Raw genomic sequence first — 15,727 nt, 5'->3', positions numbered from 1 at the left:
CACAGATGCCGCTTCCTGCTGCAAATGTCCCTCTCACCATATGGCCTTTGCATCAAAAGAGCATCAAGGGAGGGGATAGACATCGGCCCAGCTGCAGGGAGTGTGTCTTTTTCTTTCTTTTTTTGAAGTAGTGCCCGAGCTTGGCTTCACTATGGCTCTCCTCCTGCAGCTCACTCCAAAATTAGGCTGGGCAGATGGAGGCCTATTTAAGTGTGGCTTTGCCTGTGTTGGCTCGCCTTGAGGTGTGTGTGTGTTGTGTGTGTGTGTGTGTGTGTGTGTGTGTGTGTGTGTGTGTGTGTGTGTGTGTGTGTGTGTGTGTGTGTGTGTGTGTTCGGCGGCTCTGCCACATGTAGACCCAAGCCATGCAGCAGGGCTTTAAAACATTCTCAGGGAGGGTGGAATACAAAAGCAAGTCTGTACTATAATTGGACGGTGGGCGGTGCTTCTGAGCTATGACAACATCTAGAAATGATGATATCTCCTCCATATGCAGGTTAACTTCCCACAATATGTTGGATTTAATGGCACACAGATATGTTGATTTACCTTTTCATCATGAGCCGCTTCCAAGGATTTAATGTCACTCTTAAGCCTTTGCAGCTCCTCGTCTATTAAGAGAAACACCATTTGTAATTGTTAATTTGACTCCTGTGGTGGATTCTGACGCTGTCTGCTGCCTTTCTTAACTCATCATCCTCAAACCTGTAGGAATATCTTAGCCTTTCACCAGAAATTACTTTATTTGAGATCATTTTTGTGGAAACCTGGATAGAAAGCAAAATGCCAAGAGCATTTCACCTAAATGTGTTAATTGCTTTAATTTAATAAAACATTTTAATTTTTTTATTGAGACAAAGATTATTTATGTATTTAATATGTGTTTGCTTACTATGGTATATTATTTATTTGTTCACTGTTATGTTACAGAGAACAAGGAAATTGGATAAAATTGCTATGGTATGAAAAGGGGTAGGATTCAATAAGCTCTGCTTCTTCCTACTCCTTTTCGGACGTGCTGCAATGAAACAACTGGAATTGTGTGATGCATAACATCGTATGCATGTTCGAAATAAACTGAACTGAAGGGTATTAACATTGAAAAAGAAAAAAAAATGACGTCGAAAAAGGCATAGGGATTATTGCACAAAAACGCAAAGGCAGCAAGCAGTATCTCTAGACACATGCCAACAATTATCAAGTAATATCAATGAATATTTGTTAACACTAGTACATTAAACATAATAAATATGGTTACATATAGAAGTACATATCATCAAAATATGACTACTTTATTCTGGTAAAAAAGTGTGACTGTTTTTTTAATTTTTTCATTTTGTGAAATAAGAAAACGTTGTCATTGTTTTCCCTTTTCTTACTAATGTCATGACGTCTTTGTATTTATTTATTTTTGTACATAACAAAACAAAGCAAAAAATAAATAGTTTAACTTTAAAGCTAGCACTAATGCAACACATCAAATTCAACTGGAGAAACTTCTATTTGAGATGATGTAACTGTAACTGCTGTAGTTACAGTACAATGGACACTTGGCAAAAATTATTTGTGATGAAAATCTTTTACTTTCGTACCTGAAAAAACAATTTTTGTATTTGTCTTGTTACGACTAACCCTTTCTTTTAACAATTCCTGGTTTCCCATACAGGATGTTTTTCAAATGCTAGCCAATTAATTTTAACTACAGTTTTTTGAGTTTATACAGAAAATAGTTTGTTAATAAGTAGGGCTGTCTAAATTAAAGCATTAGTACGGACTAATCCATCATTATTATTAATCTGATTAAAATGTTAACACAATTAACTCATCTGGGGAATGACGAAAAATCCCTGAAGTGTCTCTTGCAATGCAATTCTGGTAGTTTGTCGAAGTAGTGTTACAGTTGTGCACGTGCAAATGGGAAGTTGATGCGGTAGTGGCAGCTGCAGAAGCTAACAAGTTAATATGATGTCAATCAGCATGTTGGCTCTCTTTGATGCTTAATTTGAGTACAAAAAAACAAAAAACAGTTGACCGACATCAAGTACTATTCATACTCTCTTTTCTCCAAAGCACTTCTATCTTAAAATACCACATTAACAACACAAAAGGAGTAAGCGATCAACATTAATGTGGGTAAATGTTTGTTTTGAAAAACACATTTTTTGTTAACATTAAAATAAAGTTAAGGGTGGTTAATAAACACATTAATTGCACATATATTTCCTTCTTTCTTGAGTTGCTTTGCTATTATAAATAAACAATTAATGCTATTCAATACCTGTTAATCGAAATCAAACCACGGCTACCTGATTGAAAATTATAACTGTTAAACTGTCACGATCTGCGACCGTTTTTTTTGTTGTTGTTTTCTTTGTTTAGTGTTTATTCCTACGTGCTTCCTGTTTTAGTTTGTCCTGCAGTGACTTTACCCCTGCTTTTGAGCACTATCCTCCTCACCTGTCCCTGATTGCCAATCAGGAGGGTTTATCTACCAGGGTCGTCCGCCTCTCGACACTGGTTCATTTTCTATTGTTGCTTTGTGCACTAGCTGTTTGTTTGCTCCTTTAACTTTTGTTCCTGCACTGTCCCTAATTGAAAGGACTTGTTACTTGCACCTCACCTTCCATCTCTGCAGTTTGGGATCACACAGCCAGCAACTATGCAAGCATGTGACATTAATAGCACTACTCATAAGAAATGAGTGATTTTTGTTTCTATCGATATCACACACATATTCAAAAAGTAAAGAGAACCACATAAATATGTAATCGAAATGACAAATTAATACAATTTTCCTAGTTTTAAAAAAAGTAAGAATACAATTGAACCTAAATTTTGGCAATTTTCAGGCATATTTTACCCCCAAATGATGATCAAATCCCAAAGTGTACAAGCTTTGTGACCTCTAAATTTTAAGGTAGCATTATAACCACTAGTCATTTGCAAAAGAGTCAGGACACTCAATCATTAAGAACGCCAAAAAGGCATCATGTGCCGGAAAGCCATCTTGGCCTTTATGGCTGCCAAAACCCTACAACATGTTTTTTTAATACTGACAAGCTTAAAATGTGGTTAGCCTCTTCCTGAATTGATTTTCTAAGAAAGAAAGTAGACATAATCTAAAACTGCTGTTACGGCAAAATACTGAATGCAAAAGGCTCTATTATGCTGAATAACCCACAGGTGCTGCCAGTCTGAAGCTGGATGTTGTGCTTACCTCTCTCAGAGCTCTCAGTGGAGAGTGGTGGTCTCGCCAGCAGCTGAGTGTGCAAGCTCTCAATCTCCTCGTCCTTACTGAGGAGACGCTGTTGAAGGCCGCTGATCTCCACCTGGGTATGCAACAGACACAGTCATAATTGTAAGCTTAAACAGTGTAAAAGCCGACTTATACAGCTAGTCTTTCGGTACTACAACAATGCGAGTGTAGAATAAGTAAAACAAATACAGGGGGTATCGCACTAGGGAACAGGCAAGGGTGACACATTTTCACGTAGACCTAATGTGCGTCACATTAAAGTTGCGTGTTTGCAACAGTACTTGACAAAAATGGTATTTCTTTATAAAAAGTTAAAGTTAAAGTACCAATGATTGTCACACACACACTAGGTGTGGTGAGATTATTGTCTGCATTTGACCCATCACCCTCACCCCCTGGGAGGTGAGGGGAGCAGTGAGCAGCAGCGGTGGCTGCGCCCGGGAATCATTCTGGTGATTTAACCCCCAATTCCAACCCTTGATGCTGAGTGCCAAGCAGGGAGGTAATCGGTCCAATTGTTATTGTCTTTGGTATGACTCGGCCAGGGTTTGAACTCACGAACGACCGATCTCAGGGGTGTCAAACGCAAATACAGAGTGGGCCAAAATTTTAAACTGAACAAAGTCGCGGGCCAAGGTTGAACAAATTAACCTTTTAATACGGACCCAAACAAGTTTTGCATTGAATATTGAACAAGCAAGGCTTATATAACTTTAAAGTGACATGCAAAATCGAGTTTCAAATAATAATAATAATAATTAAAAAAATATCAATGGCATATCAAATACAATTTAAATACAAATTGAATGCCTCTTTTCTATTTGCAGCCTTCTGAGGTAAATATCAACATTAACTTTTTCCACAGGCTAATACATTTGAAAATAAAATAACAATGAATAAACCAACCATTCAGGACTTTAAACTGCTCAGAACCCTTCGCAGCACTAACTCTTCCGGGACGCTACAAAATACACCCCCCGCTACCACCTTGTTTTTTTCCATTCTCAATATTAAATAAATGCGATCAAAAGTTTGCTTACAATGGAGCCTATGGGAGCCGTGCAAATCCGCCTTCAGATCCCTTAGAAAAACATCCAAACACTTCCATTGAGGTTTTATTTACATGATGTGAACGCCTCACGACGAGATAAATGCCAAAAAACATAATGAAACATCACTTTCTGTACAAGGTCTACTGTCATTAGGATGCCGACTGCTAGGATGTTCAGATTTTCCCATTTAGATAAAGAATGACTCCTAATCCTCGTGAAAAAAGGGGGTTTCATCCTTGCCACTTTCGGGTTCTAAATTGCTGTCAAAGTTTACAAACTTGTCGGGATACCAACTCAGACATCGTCTGTGCATGTGAGATGCATGATTTATGATCTAAAATAAACTTACAGGGAGTAAGGAAGCGAGGAAGCAGCAGACCACTCGATGATGTAAACAAAGGCACACAAGTTTGTGATCACAGCGCCGCTATAAATAGTTAATCTGTGTTAGCGCTTATAATAACAATATCACTAATACTTGCTCAGGGTCTCTGCAGGTTTCAACAAGCCAAATTTAAGACTTTTTAAGACCATAATGAATACAATTTAAGACCCATTTCACATCGATACAGGCAACAAAGTACAAAAGACTTGAAGGAAAAATTGGATGCCCGGAATTACTTGCAAAGTATATGGATTTATTCACAGCTCTATCACATTGGAATAAAACGCTTAACCTAACTAAAAACACCAGAAACCTCTCTGTTGTAAACCACAATTTGTTTGGAAGTCAGCAATAGCTGGTGGTGTTCGATCAATTCTGACCGGGCAGCACAGTTAGTTCCGCTGTGTAGTTACGTTATAGCGTCCTCAAAAATCAAAACATTTCAAAGCGAGACTGAATTTTATGCATGTTTTAAATAAAAGTAACGTCAATAGATTTTTAAGACCTTTAAAAATCATATTTAAGCCCTTTAATGAGAATATTAGACTTTTTAAGACCCCGCGCATACCCTGTTGCTTAATATTCAAGTCACGAAAAGTAAATGGAGTATTGTTGGTGCTTTTTGAATGGTTATTTATTGGATTGTATGGGCAAAATAGTGGGGCTCCCATTGGCCCCGCTGTAAGCGGACTTTTATTTACGATTATTTAATATTTAGAATGCATTAAAAGAAAAAGGTCAGTCCATTGTCATGTCTTTAATAATGATTGTGAACCATAGGCAAAATTTAAAAAAAAAAGTGCAGTTCCCCTTTAACACTTGACCTACCTTACCAACATAATTTTGCTCAGAATAAGCTTTCTAATTTTATGGCCATGAAACATCTAATGCATACAAAACGCATGACATGGAAGTAACAGAATGAAGGAAACATATGAAGGCTTAAGGAAAAATATAAATGCATGCAAAGAGTGAGAATGAAGAAAATAGGTTGTCAGAAAGTATAATGTTAACATAGTAGATTACTGAACGCTATTATTAAATCTATTCTTACTCTATATTTGAAATAGCTCAAGTGTGTGTGCATGTGTGTGTGTGCATAAAATGAGAGTGACTCACTTAACTGTCTGGCACATCTGATTGGTTGGAAAGCAGTTAGGAAAGTACCGTATTTTTCGGAGTATAAATCGCTACGGAGTATAACTCGCACCAGCCGAAAATGCATAATAAAGAAGAAAAAAAACATATATACTTCGCACTGGAGTATAAGTCGCATTTTTGGGGGAAATGTATTTGATAAAACTAAGGCTGCAGCTAACGATTATTTTTCTATCGATTAATCTATAGATTATTTGTTCGATTAATCGGTTAATCTATAGATTATTTTTTTCGATGAATCTATAGATTATTTTTCCTTTTACCGATTATTTTTTTATTTAAAATGAAGATGAAAAAATAAATGTAGGCCAGTTTTTTTAAAAAGGCATGGCTTTTATTTACAAAAAAAAAGAAGTATGGCCACTCAGTCAACATTGAAAACAACATGACAAAATATTCTGTAACAATGTAAACATTTAAAACTTTTAACATTTAACAAAATTAAAAGTAGCTTATTTGCTTTTTAATGTGCAAATATAAAAGTAAACATCCAGTGCAAATTTTAATATTCTGCAATAGTATAAGCATTTCAAAAGTAAAAGTATTGCTTATTTTGCTTTAAAATGTGCAAAAATAAAGATCTAAATATTCTGGAGCACTGTAAACATTAAGTATTGCTTTTAAAATGTGCAAAATAAACATCCAGTCCAACACAGTACACAATAACCGATTGTACTCATTCCAGTGAGTGACTAACAGTTGTAATGAAGAAAGGTTAGCATGTCTACATGCTGTAGTTCTTTTCTTGTTTACAATATTCCCAGCAGCTGAAAATAGGCGCTCAGAAGGGGTCGATGTGGCTGGAACTGAGAGGTAATTAGCCTTCACCTCAAGCCAGGACTGCGAGTGAGCTGGGCTGCAGTTTAAGTTTCTAGAAGGTCAACGGGCTCATAGTGATGTTACTAGTAGTTGCCTGGGAGGTGTTTATTATCATTTGGGGAGAGTCCGCTGCCTGATGCTCACCTGCTAAACACCTATCTGCTCCACGCTGAAGCGCTGACTACATGCGCTCTGAATACGCACTGCTGATTGGCTGGTAACGTTTTCAATACGCACTGCTGATTGGCTGATAGCGCTTTCTGTGTACCAATCAGATGGTTGTGTGGGTGGGACAGTGCTGCGTGCTGAGACAGAAGGAGCAAAGCAGCTTGTTAAGACTTTAGCTTTAGCTTAGAAACTCGTTCGGTACACCCCTGTACCGAACCGAAAGCCCCGTACCGAAACGGTTCAATACAAAACACGTACCGTTACACCCCTAGCAGATACAAATGACATATTCATGTTTTTGTGTAATGATGGCAACGTATGCTCACGCGGACGATTGACTAGTTGATGGTTTTCTTTTCAAATGTTCGTTCATAGCCGTTGTGCTGCTATGATAGGCCATTTCCGCTCGACACAGTGTGCATACAACAACATTATTAGGCCGTGTATTGAAACACTCCCACACTTTTGACCACTTTTGGCGTGCTTTTTTCCCCCTCGCTCGCACAGTCTGCTTTCCGCTCTGCCATGACGGTAGTGTGACGTAAATATGCGACGCGTCGACGCACAAAAACGGCGTCGACGTATTTACGTAACCGATGACGTCGATGACGTCGACGACGTCGACGCGTCGTTTCAGCCTTAGATAAAACCCAACACCAAGAATAGACATTTGAAAGGCAATTTAAAATAAATAAAGAATAGTGAACAACAGGCTGAATAAGTGTACGTTATATGACGCATAAATAACCAACTGAGAACGTGCCTGGTATGTTAAAGGCCTACTGAAACCCACTACTACCGACCACGCAGTCTGATAGTTTATATATCAATGATGAAATCTTAACATTATAACACATGCCAATACGGCCGGGTTAACTTATAAAGTGACATTTTAAATTTGCCGCTAAACTTCCGGTTCGAAACGCCTCTGAGGATGACGTATGCGCGTGACGTAGACCGGCGAACACGGGTATGCCTTCCACATTGAAGCCAATACGAAAAAGCTCTGTTTTCATTTCATAATTCCACAGTATTCTGGACATCTGTGTTTGTGAATCTGTTTCAATCATGTTCATTGCATTATGGAGAAGGAAGCCGAGCAAGCAAAAAAGAAAGTTGTCGGTGCGAAATGGACGTATTTTTCGAACGTAGTCAGCCACAACAGTACACAGCCGGCGCTTCTTTGTTTACATTCCCGAAAGATGCAGTCAAGATGGAAGAACTCGGATAACAGAGACTCTAACCAGGAGGACTTTTGACTTGGATACACAGACGCCTGTAGAGAACTGGGACAACACAGACTCGTACCAGGATTACTTTGATTTGGATGACAAAGACGCAGACGTGCTACTGTGAGTATGCAGCTTTGGCTTTTTTTTGCGTATGTACGTAACTTTTTTAAAATATATAAGCTTTATGAACCTTGGGTTAGGTGAACGGTCTTTTGGGCTGAGTGATTGTGTGTGTTGATCAGGTGTTTGAATTGTATTGGCGTGTTCTATGGAGCTAGGAGCTAGAGGAGCTAGGAGCTAGCATAACACGTACCGTACCGTACGTGCGCGTCACGTACGTAACTTTTTAAAAATATATACGCTTTATGAACCTTGGGTTAGGTGAACGGTCTTTTGGGCTGAGTGATTGTGTGTGTTGATCAGGTGTTTGAATTGTATTGGCGTGTTCTATGGAGCTAGAAACTAGCAGAGGAGCTAGCATAAACACGCAGGTGTTTTTATGCAGGATTAATTTGTGGCATATTAAATATAAGCCTGGTTGTGTTGTGGCTAATAGAGTATATATATATATGTCTTGTGTTTATTTACTGTTGTAGTCATTCCCAGCTGAATATCAGGTCACCCCCGGCTCTCACAGCATCTTCCCTATCTGAATAGCTTCAACTCCCCACTAGTCCTTCACTTGCACTTTACTCATCCACAAATCTTTCATCCTCTCTCAAATTAATGGGGAAATTGTCGCTTTCTCGGTCCGAATCTCTCTCACTTCATGCGGCCATCATTGTAAACAATAGGGAACTTTGCGTATATGTTCAACTGACTACGTCACGCTACTTCCGGTAGGTGCAAGCCTTTTTTTTATCAGATACCAAAAGTTGCAATCTTTATCGTCGTTGTTCTATACTAAATCCTTTCAGCAAAAATATGGCAATATCGCGAAATGATCAAGTATGACACATAGAATAGATCTGCTATCCCCGTTTAAATAAATAAAAATCATTTCAGTAGGCCTTTAACGTAACATATTATGGTAAGAGTCAGAGGTGTGGACTCGAGTCACATGACTTGGACTCGAGTCAGACTCGAGTCATGAATTTGATGACTTTAGACTCGACTTGACAAAATGTAAAGAGACTTGCAACTCGACTTAGACTTTAACATCAATGACTTGTGACTTCACTTGGACTTGAGCCTTTTGACTTGACATGACTTGCTACTTTCCCCAAAACCCAAATCTTAAAAGTTATTTGGGAGCGCGCCGTATCTTTCATTTTGTACGTGTCTGTCTGTCTATCAGCGTGTGTGCTGCCTGTCAGCTGGTGTGCTCTCAGTACAACAGCCAATCAAATTAGATCTACGTTGTTTTCACCCCACAGCTCTCATCCAATCAAATTGCAGGACAACCACCGAACAAGAGTTGTCAAACAATGCGGCAGAGAGAAACAATTACGCCAAAGTTGGTTTCGTTCGGGTATAAAAACTACGACTTGGTCAACAAAAAACGAATTGCGTATGCAAATCACGCAGTTCGAATATTACAGACGGAGACGCAACAACTTCCAACTTCGTTCGACATTTGAAGTTGCCCAAAGAAGGGTAAGTTTTGAATGTAAGATAACGTTTATTGGCTAAGTAACATGACTTTTATTTGCTGTGTAGTTAAATCAGTGAGGCTGTAAACTCACTGCTAACGTTATAACCATAGACATGTTTTAAGGGTACGCAGCATCGAGCGCTACTGCCTACTGGCGCAGACGAGACGCGGAGCCGCCATCTTGGAGTGGTGATCCGCTCCACTCAGTGCAATTCATTTGTCAGGAGCAATGAACTGTCAGCGCATTTAATTCATCTTACCTCACTGAATACCACTGATTTTCACGCGTTTTTTTGTCATACGTGTAGCTATGATAACGGACACATGTTTTGGCAAGTTGTATTATTCATAGTTTGCTTAACAGTAATATAATATTCTTATACGCTATAAGTGACCAGACGTCCGAGATCAAAACTGGGAATATAATCCCAGAGAAGGGGGAAAAAACGGTAAACTATTTTTAAATTGAAGAAACAATATGATTAGGTTATATATACATGCGTATATCCTACATAAACAATGTATGATTACATTAGATATCTATATATCTTAGGGACCTATAGACTGTATCTCTGTTGCTGCAGCAGCAGAGAGTTTATTCTGTCTTGACACTTTGTATTGATATTTTGTATTACATTCTTCCCTTAAATGATCATGTTTACAGTGATTGTTATGTATGTATTTTTTATGTATGTCGCTTTGGATAAAAGCGTCTGCCAAATACTTAAACATATATAAACACCTGAAAGTCTTTATATCAGCTAAAACCACCAATTTGTTTCACTACATTCAGAACAAAACCAAATGCTGTTTTACCCAACAATGTTAGTATTTGAATATTGTTACTTAAAGACTTATTCCTGGTTACAATTGTACTGTTAAGAAAGTATTGTCTTATATTTTGCCTAAATTGAGAATGCATCATAATCAGTGGCGGCTGGTGAATTTTGTTTTAGGTGGGGCTGAAAGTTTGTAAACCAAACCCCTGTAGGGGCGTCGTCCTCCAACAGAAGATTTATTTGTGATTTTCACATACAAATATTGAAGATCTTTGCTCCTTCTCAACTCTGTGGTAATATTATTTTCATAAAATACAACCAATAGTATGTTAATGTTTGTTTTTGCAAATGTGTTTATTCTGTAAAGGAATGAGTTAAATGTTTAAAATTGTTTAAACTATTAAAATTACTGTTAATAGTGCTATTATGAATTGCAATGTCAGCACTATTTTTTTTCTTGCAATTTCAAATGCACTTGTTTTAATAAATAAATACAGCGTTTTAAAAGCATACACAATCTGTGTAAAAATATTAGTCTGTGGTTAAAAGGACTTGAAAGGACTCGAAACTCAAAATGCAGGACTTGGGACTCGACTTGAGACTTTCCAGTCTTGACTTTGGACTTGACTCGGGACTTGCCTGTCTTGACTCGGGACTTGACTCGAGACTTGAGGGCAAAGACTTGAGACTTACTTGTGACTTGCAAAGCAATGACTTGGTCCCACCTCTGGTAAGAGTCATTCAAATAACCATAACATATAGAACATGCTATACGTTTACCAAACAATCTGTCACTCCTAATCGCTAAATCCGATGCAATCTTATACGTCTAGTCTCTTACGTGAATGAGCTAAATAATATTAATTGATATTTTACGGTAGTGTTTTAATAATTTTACACATAAGTCGCTCCTGAGTATAAGTCGCACCCCCGGCCAAACTATGAAAAAAAGTGTGACTTATAGTCCGAAAAATACGGTAATAACTTTGTTTTCTTCATAAAGCATTTTCTACCTTGGTGGCTTTCAGTCTTTTCTCACACTCTATCTTCTCATCTTCCAGGCGTTCCACCTTGTCCTTGAGACTCTTGAGCTCCCTCAGCAAAGTCTGGAACACAATTTGTTACAATAATAATGTTGCCTACAAATCTTTCAAGCATTGTGGCTATAAACAAAACAGTTCATTGTTTTGTCACTACACACTTTGTATGCATGCAGCATGAATGACGACATCCCAATCTCTAAGCAGATAATCGACATGGAGTCCTGCTTCTGTGAAAGGGTTTGATGTGAAAGGGTTGCACGCACACACCAAAGTGAGACAGGGCATGCCGTGCACACTGTCACACGTCATGCATCCGGCTGTGCATACACTTTCTCCTCCATCGAATCGCAGCTGCTCTGCATCTGAGCTATTCTCATCAAGTCCATCCGCAGGTTTCTCCTCTTCTTCTAGTTTAGTCTTCACCTCTTTAGCTGCGTTACATGAGCGGCTGGTGTGCGAGTCCTCAGGAGACCTGGAGATAGCGGGGCAGGGCGCTGGTGTGCCGCTGTCAGCTAGGATCTCAGAGGCTTTTTTCTCTTGGATCTTGCTATTGATCTCCTTCTGAAACTGGCACATCTGCTCCTGCAGCTCACTAATGAAATTGACAACGCTCTGCCGGATGCAGTGTGGGAGACAGAGAAATTAAAACAATGTTTTAGACCATTTTTTGTCTGTGTTCCTAATACCACAGTGTTTCAAAGAAGACACATGGAGTTATCTTTTATGAGAAACAGACGTCTATCGGTTCTGTTGAACCCCATTGTGCTACATCTTATTTACATTTTCAAGCTTTTCAGTTAATTAAATGCAATGCATTTGCATGTACTCCGTCAAAAGTCAAAGTTCTGGGTTTCCATGACATCCATCAAGTAAAATCTTCCTGTCTCTGACCCACCCCTAGTTAGATGGCTCTGCCCATATGTAGAGTTTCACCAACGCCACAATTTGGGTCAGGAACTAGATGTCGGACCATTTTGGAGGACAATCCCTCGTCAAAAGTAAATAGAGCATCATTGCCTGTGTACGTACAAACAGTTGCGGCTTTGGCACCAGCAACTAGACTCTATCGGACCGATCTCAATCTATGAGCATGAACTGATAAAGCCTGCTCGAACAGGACAAACTGAACATTCAGTTGTAATCGATAGAATGACCTCAAATAGAATGACGTGGATGAACGAGAATATCCATAGACTTGAAGAGAGCAAAGATTGAAACGTCAAAAATCTGGAACAAGTCTACGTCAAATGACGCCAAAACCCCACAAAAAATCTGTACAACTGCACAGGGAGCAACTTTACACCAAAGCGACAGAGCGTTATGTAGAAAAACTGGCACTAATTGGAGGAGAATATCATATGAGATGCCATTATCTCTATGTGGTCAGCGACAGTTGATCTGAAATACATATCTGATACAAAATACAAAATGGTTGTAATCCACATTCCTCCCATCCAAAATCTGGCCGAGGCTTGCAATCCACAATTGCCTCTCTTCGCATCTTTAGAAAATTGGTCTCTCCTAGCATCCGTTTGTTCCACAACTTTGGGTAGACACTGGTACACAATACTACTGTAGTTGTTTTTCTTGGTCTGCTTTATTTTGACAGGCAAAATCATCGCAAAAGTTAACCATGTTGATTTTACAGACATGGTATAGTCCCTTTTACACACATACACAACTATCCTCTGCTGTCCTTAGACATGGTCGACTTCCGAATTGTCATGTGACATATAAAGACAGATGGATGGATGGATGGATAAATGAATATATAGATATTTTTTTATTTATCCCACAAAGGAGACATTTAATGGTTGCAGTGCAGGTTTTTACATACAGTAACATAAGTAAAACATAATGAAATATTAAACATTGATAATGAATAATACATATTGCACACTATTGCACTATTAATATATATAAAGATAAACAAAAAACACTTTCTTAACATTAACATCCATATTGCACACCAACAAAAAGACCATAGTAATCACATAAGTACATTGTAAAGTCTTAATGCTGTGGGTAGTAAGGACCTCCGGTAGCGCTCCTTCATGCACTGTGGATGTGACAGTCTAATGCTGAAGGAGCTACTCAGGGCCTTCACAGTGTCATGAATGGGGGGAAAGGGATTGGACATTATGGATGTCAACTTCATCAACAACCTTCTGTCGGCCAACTTGTCAATACTGTTTAGTGGGCAGCCTAGGACGGAGTCAATTTTCGTAATCACAATGGCTTTGTAAAAGATACACAAAAAAACGTACACTCATCTTAAAATAAAGCCTAAATGTCTGCCAACTATTTGTGAGTCATCTACAAAGGTGGGAGTTGTAAATTTGATCATTTTATTTTTCTTCAGCAAATGGGCAAATCTAGCACAATAACCTGTTGAAAATTGAGTGTAATGCTAGCATCTGCAGCGCAACTCCTTACGTCTTAATTAATCGTCATTAAAATTAGGTACATGGGTCTGGATAGATAATAAGTGCTAAATGGAGTGTACAAACTATTAAGTTCCATGTACTAATAGTGGGAGTGTCATGGGTGATCTACTGAGACTGTGTGTACCATTTATAACAAGTGCCAAAGTGGTGCACACCGTTCTATTAAAATTAGGATTGTGCGTGTACTACGCGGCTGTCAGAATGGAGAAACTCATTTCCCTCCACATTCATGTTGTCATGCTCCAACCTGTGGCATTTTGTTTTGAGACATGCAGCTGACAATTATACCAAGAACCACTTTTCCTGGGCATTCTAAAAGCAGTCCTGCAGTGCGATCCACAACAGAAACCACTTTTCCTGGGCATTCTAAAAGCAGTCCTGCAGTGCGATCCACAACAGAAACCACTTTTTAGTGCGCTGAAGGTGCGGTATGGGAGATGCTGACCATAACTAATGAAAGATCCAGAAGCAAGCAAATGCATATTGCAGTAAATAATATATCTCCTACAGAACAGTTTAAGCCTCAATAAATCACAGCGCGAGCACTAAATGATTATACTTGTATCTCCTCCTTTCATTATTGTGAGCGTTCTGATGAACAATATATATTCTGCATATTCACAAAGACAGACAGACAGGCTAAATGGATTACGATTTCTATTTTGCTCATTTAAGAGACAGAATGCTTTGTGTACGAGCGTTGTAGATTAGCTTTAGGTGTGCTATCTAGTTTGCATACTAACATTTGTGTCCTCCTGTCCTACTCCTTAGTGTTACGTTGTTGTTTGTGATATACATTATGGCATCTGTTACATTAAGCAAGTGCAGATATGTAAAAAGTGTATAAAGTGCAACAGAAGCACTTCTTGCAGCCACACACTGTTGGAGACAAACACAGCTCAATAGCATTGAAACTGCAAGGCAGGGGGGCTTTTTCTAACATCAAGGCAACATTTTGGGCAAGAACACTTCCAATACACTACCCTATAACGGGACACCTTAGATGTATTCAAAATGATTGAAAAACAGTAAAACAATACTTTTATTCTCCTAAATGCCTAATGAGCTGTGTTAAGGTCTTGAGGATTTTGTTCTGGTTTTTAGACTTTAAAACCAAATGTTTTCTCTAAAACTCTATGACCAACAAACAGTTCAACTTCAGAGGCTTCATTCTAGATATAGTTACTGGTAAATACAGTAGGTGAATAGTTTCTACTTTTTGTAGAGATGATCTACTACTCTGTACCAGTGGTCCGTTATAAAGTTGTAAACAGCGACCAAGCTATGTCGGGACTGTGGGCTGAGGAAGTCTCACATGGGGTCCAGTCTAGAGGATATGACAGATGATATGAAGTGCCTACGTGGCTAAATTTAACTGAAGCTTACTGCCTCTTAAGGGAGGGGTTAGCTTCCACATGCTTTGTGTGTGTTTGTGTAGTATAATTCACATATTAGGTGTTCAAAGACGATTTTTGCCTGCATGATTCTAAACAGATGTTCCAAGGGGAAAGTGCAGATGATGAAAGTGCACTGACAAAAAGGAACTGCTGTCTGCTATCATTATCAACTATGCAATTTAGTTCTGCTAGATTGTCAAACACTTTTGTTCACATGCCTTTAAAAAGTAATTAGCTTCCTCTCTACATAATGGCAGTTGGGGTCTTTGCCAACCTCCAGGAACAAAATCATCTGTGTGAACCCTCCACATGTGCTGCATGCACCATCTATCATGCCAACCCTGCTATGCCTGAACTATTTTCACCTGACGACACAAAGGCTCTTTGACTGGCCATGTTT

At 38.7% G+C, this 15,727-nt stretch overlaps 1 protein-coding gene across 5 annotated transcripts in view; it reads right to left on the bottom strand.

The window, feature by feature from the left end:
• ppfibp2a (PPFIA binding protein 2a) overlaps positions 1-15,727 on the bottom strand; it is a 52,813-nt gene that overhangs the window by 23,665 nt on the left and 13,421 nt on the right. For all 5 annotated transcript variants that reach the window (XM_062026792.1, XM_062026801.1, XM_062026810.1 and 2 more), the window contains 3 exons: positions 11,454-11,546; positions 3,215-3,326; positions 547-608 (listed from right to left, as the gene is read on the bottom strand). In XM_062026792.1, coding sequence (XP_061882776.1) covers positions 547-608; positions 3,215-3,326; positions 11,454-11,546 — 267 coding nt within the window. The remainder of the gene's footprint in view (positions 1-546; positions 609-3,214; positions 3,327-11,453; positions 11,547-15,727) is intronic.

The sequence above is a fragment of the Entelurus aequoreus genome, linkage group LG02 (assembly GCF_033978785.1).
Source record: "Entelurus aequoreus isolate RoL-2023_Sb linkage group LG02, RoL_Eaeq_v1.1, whole genome shotgun sequence".
In the NCBI taxonomy this organism is placed as follows: Eukaryota; Metazoa; Chordata; class Actinopteri; order Syngnathiformes; family Syngnathidae; genus Entelurus; species Entelurus aequoreus.
The sequence above is the reverse complement of the archived record's forward strand: the minus strand, read 5'-3'. Positions and strand labels throughout refer to the sequence as shown.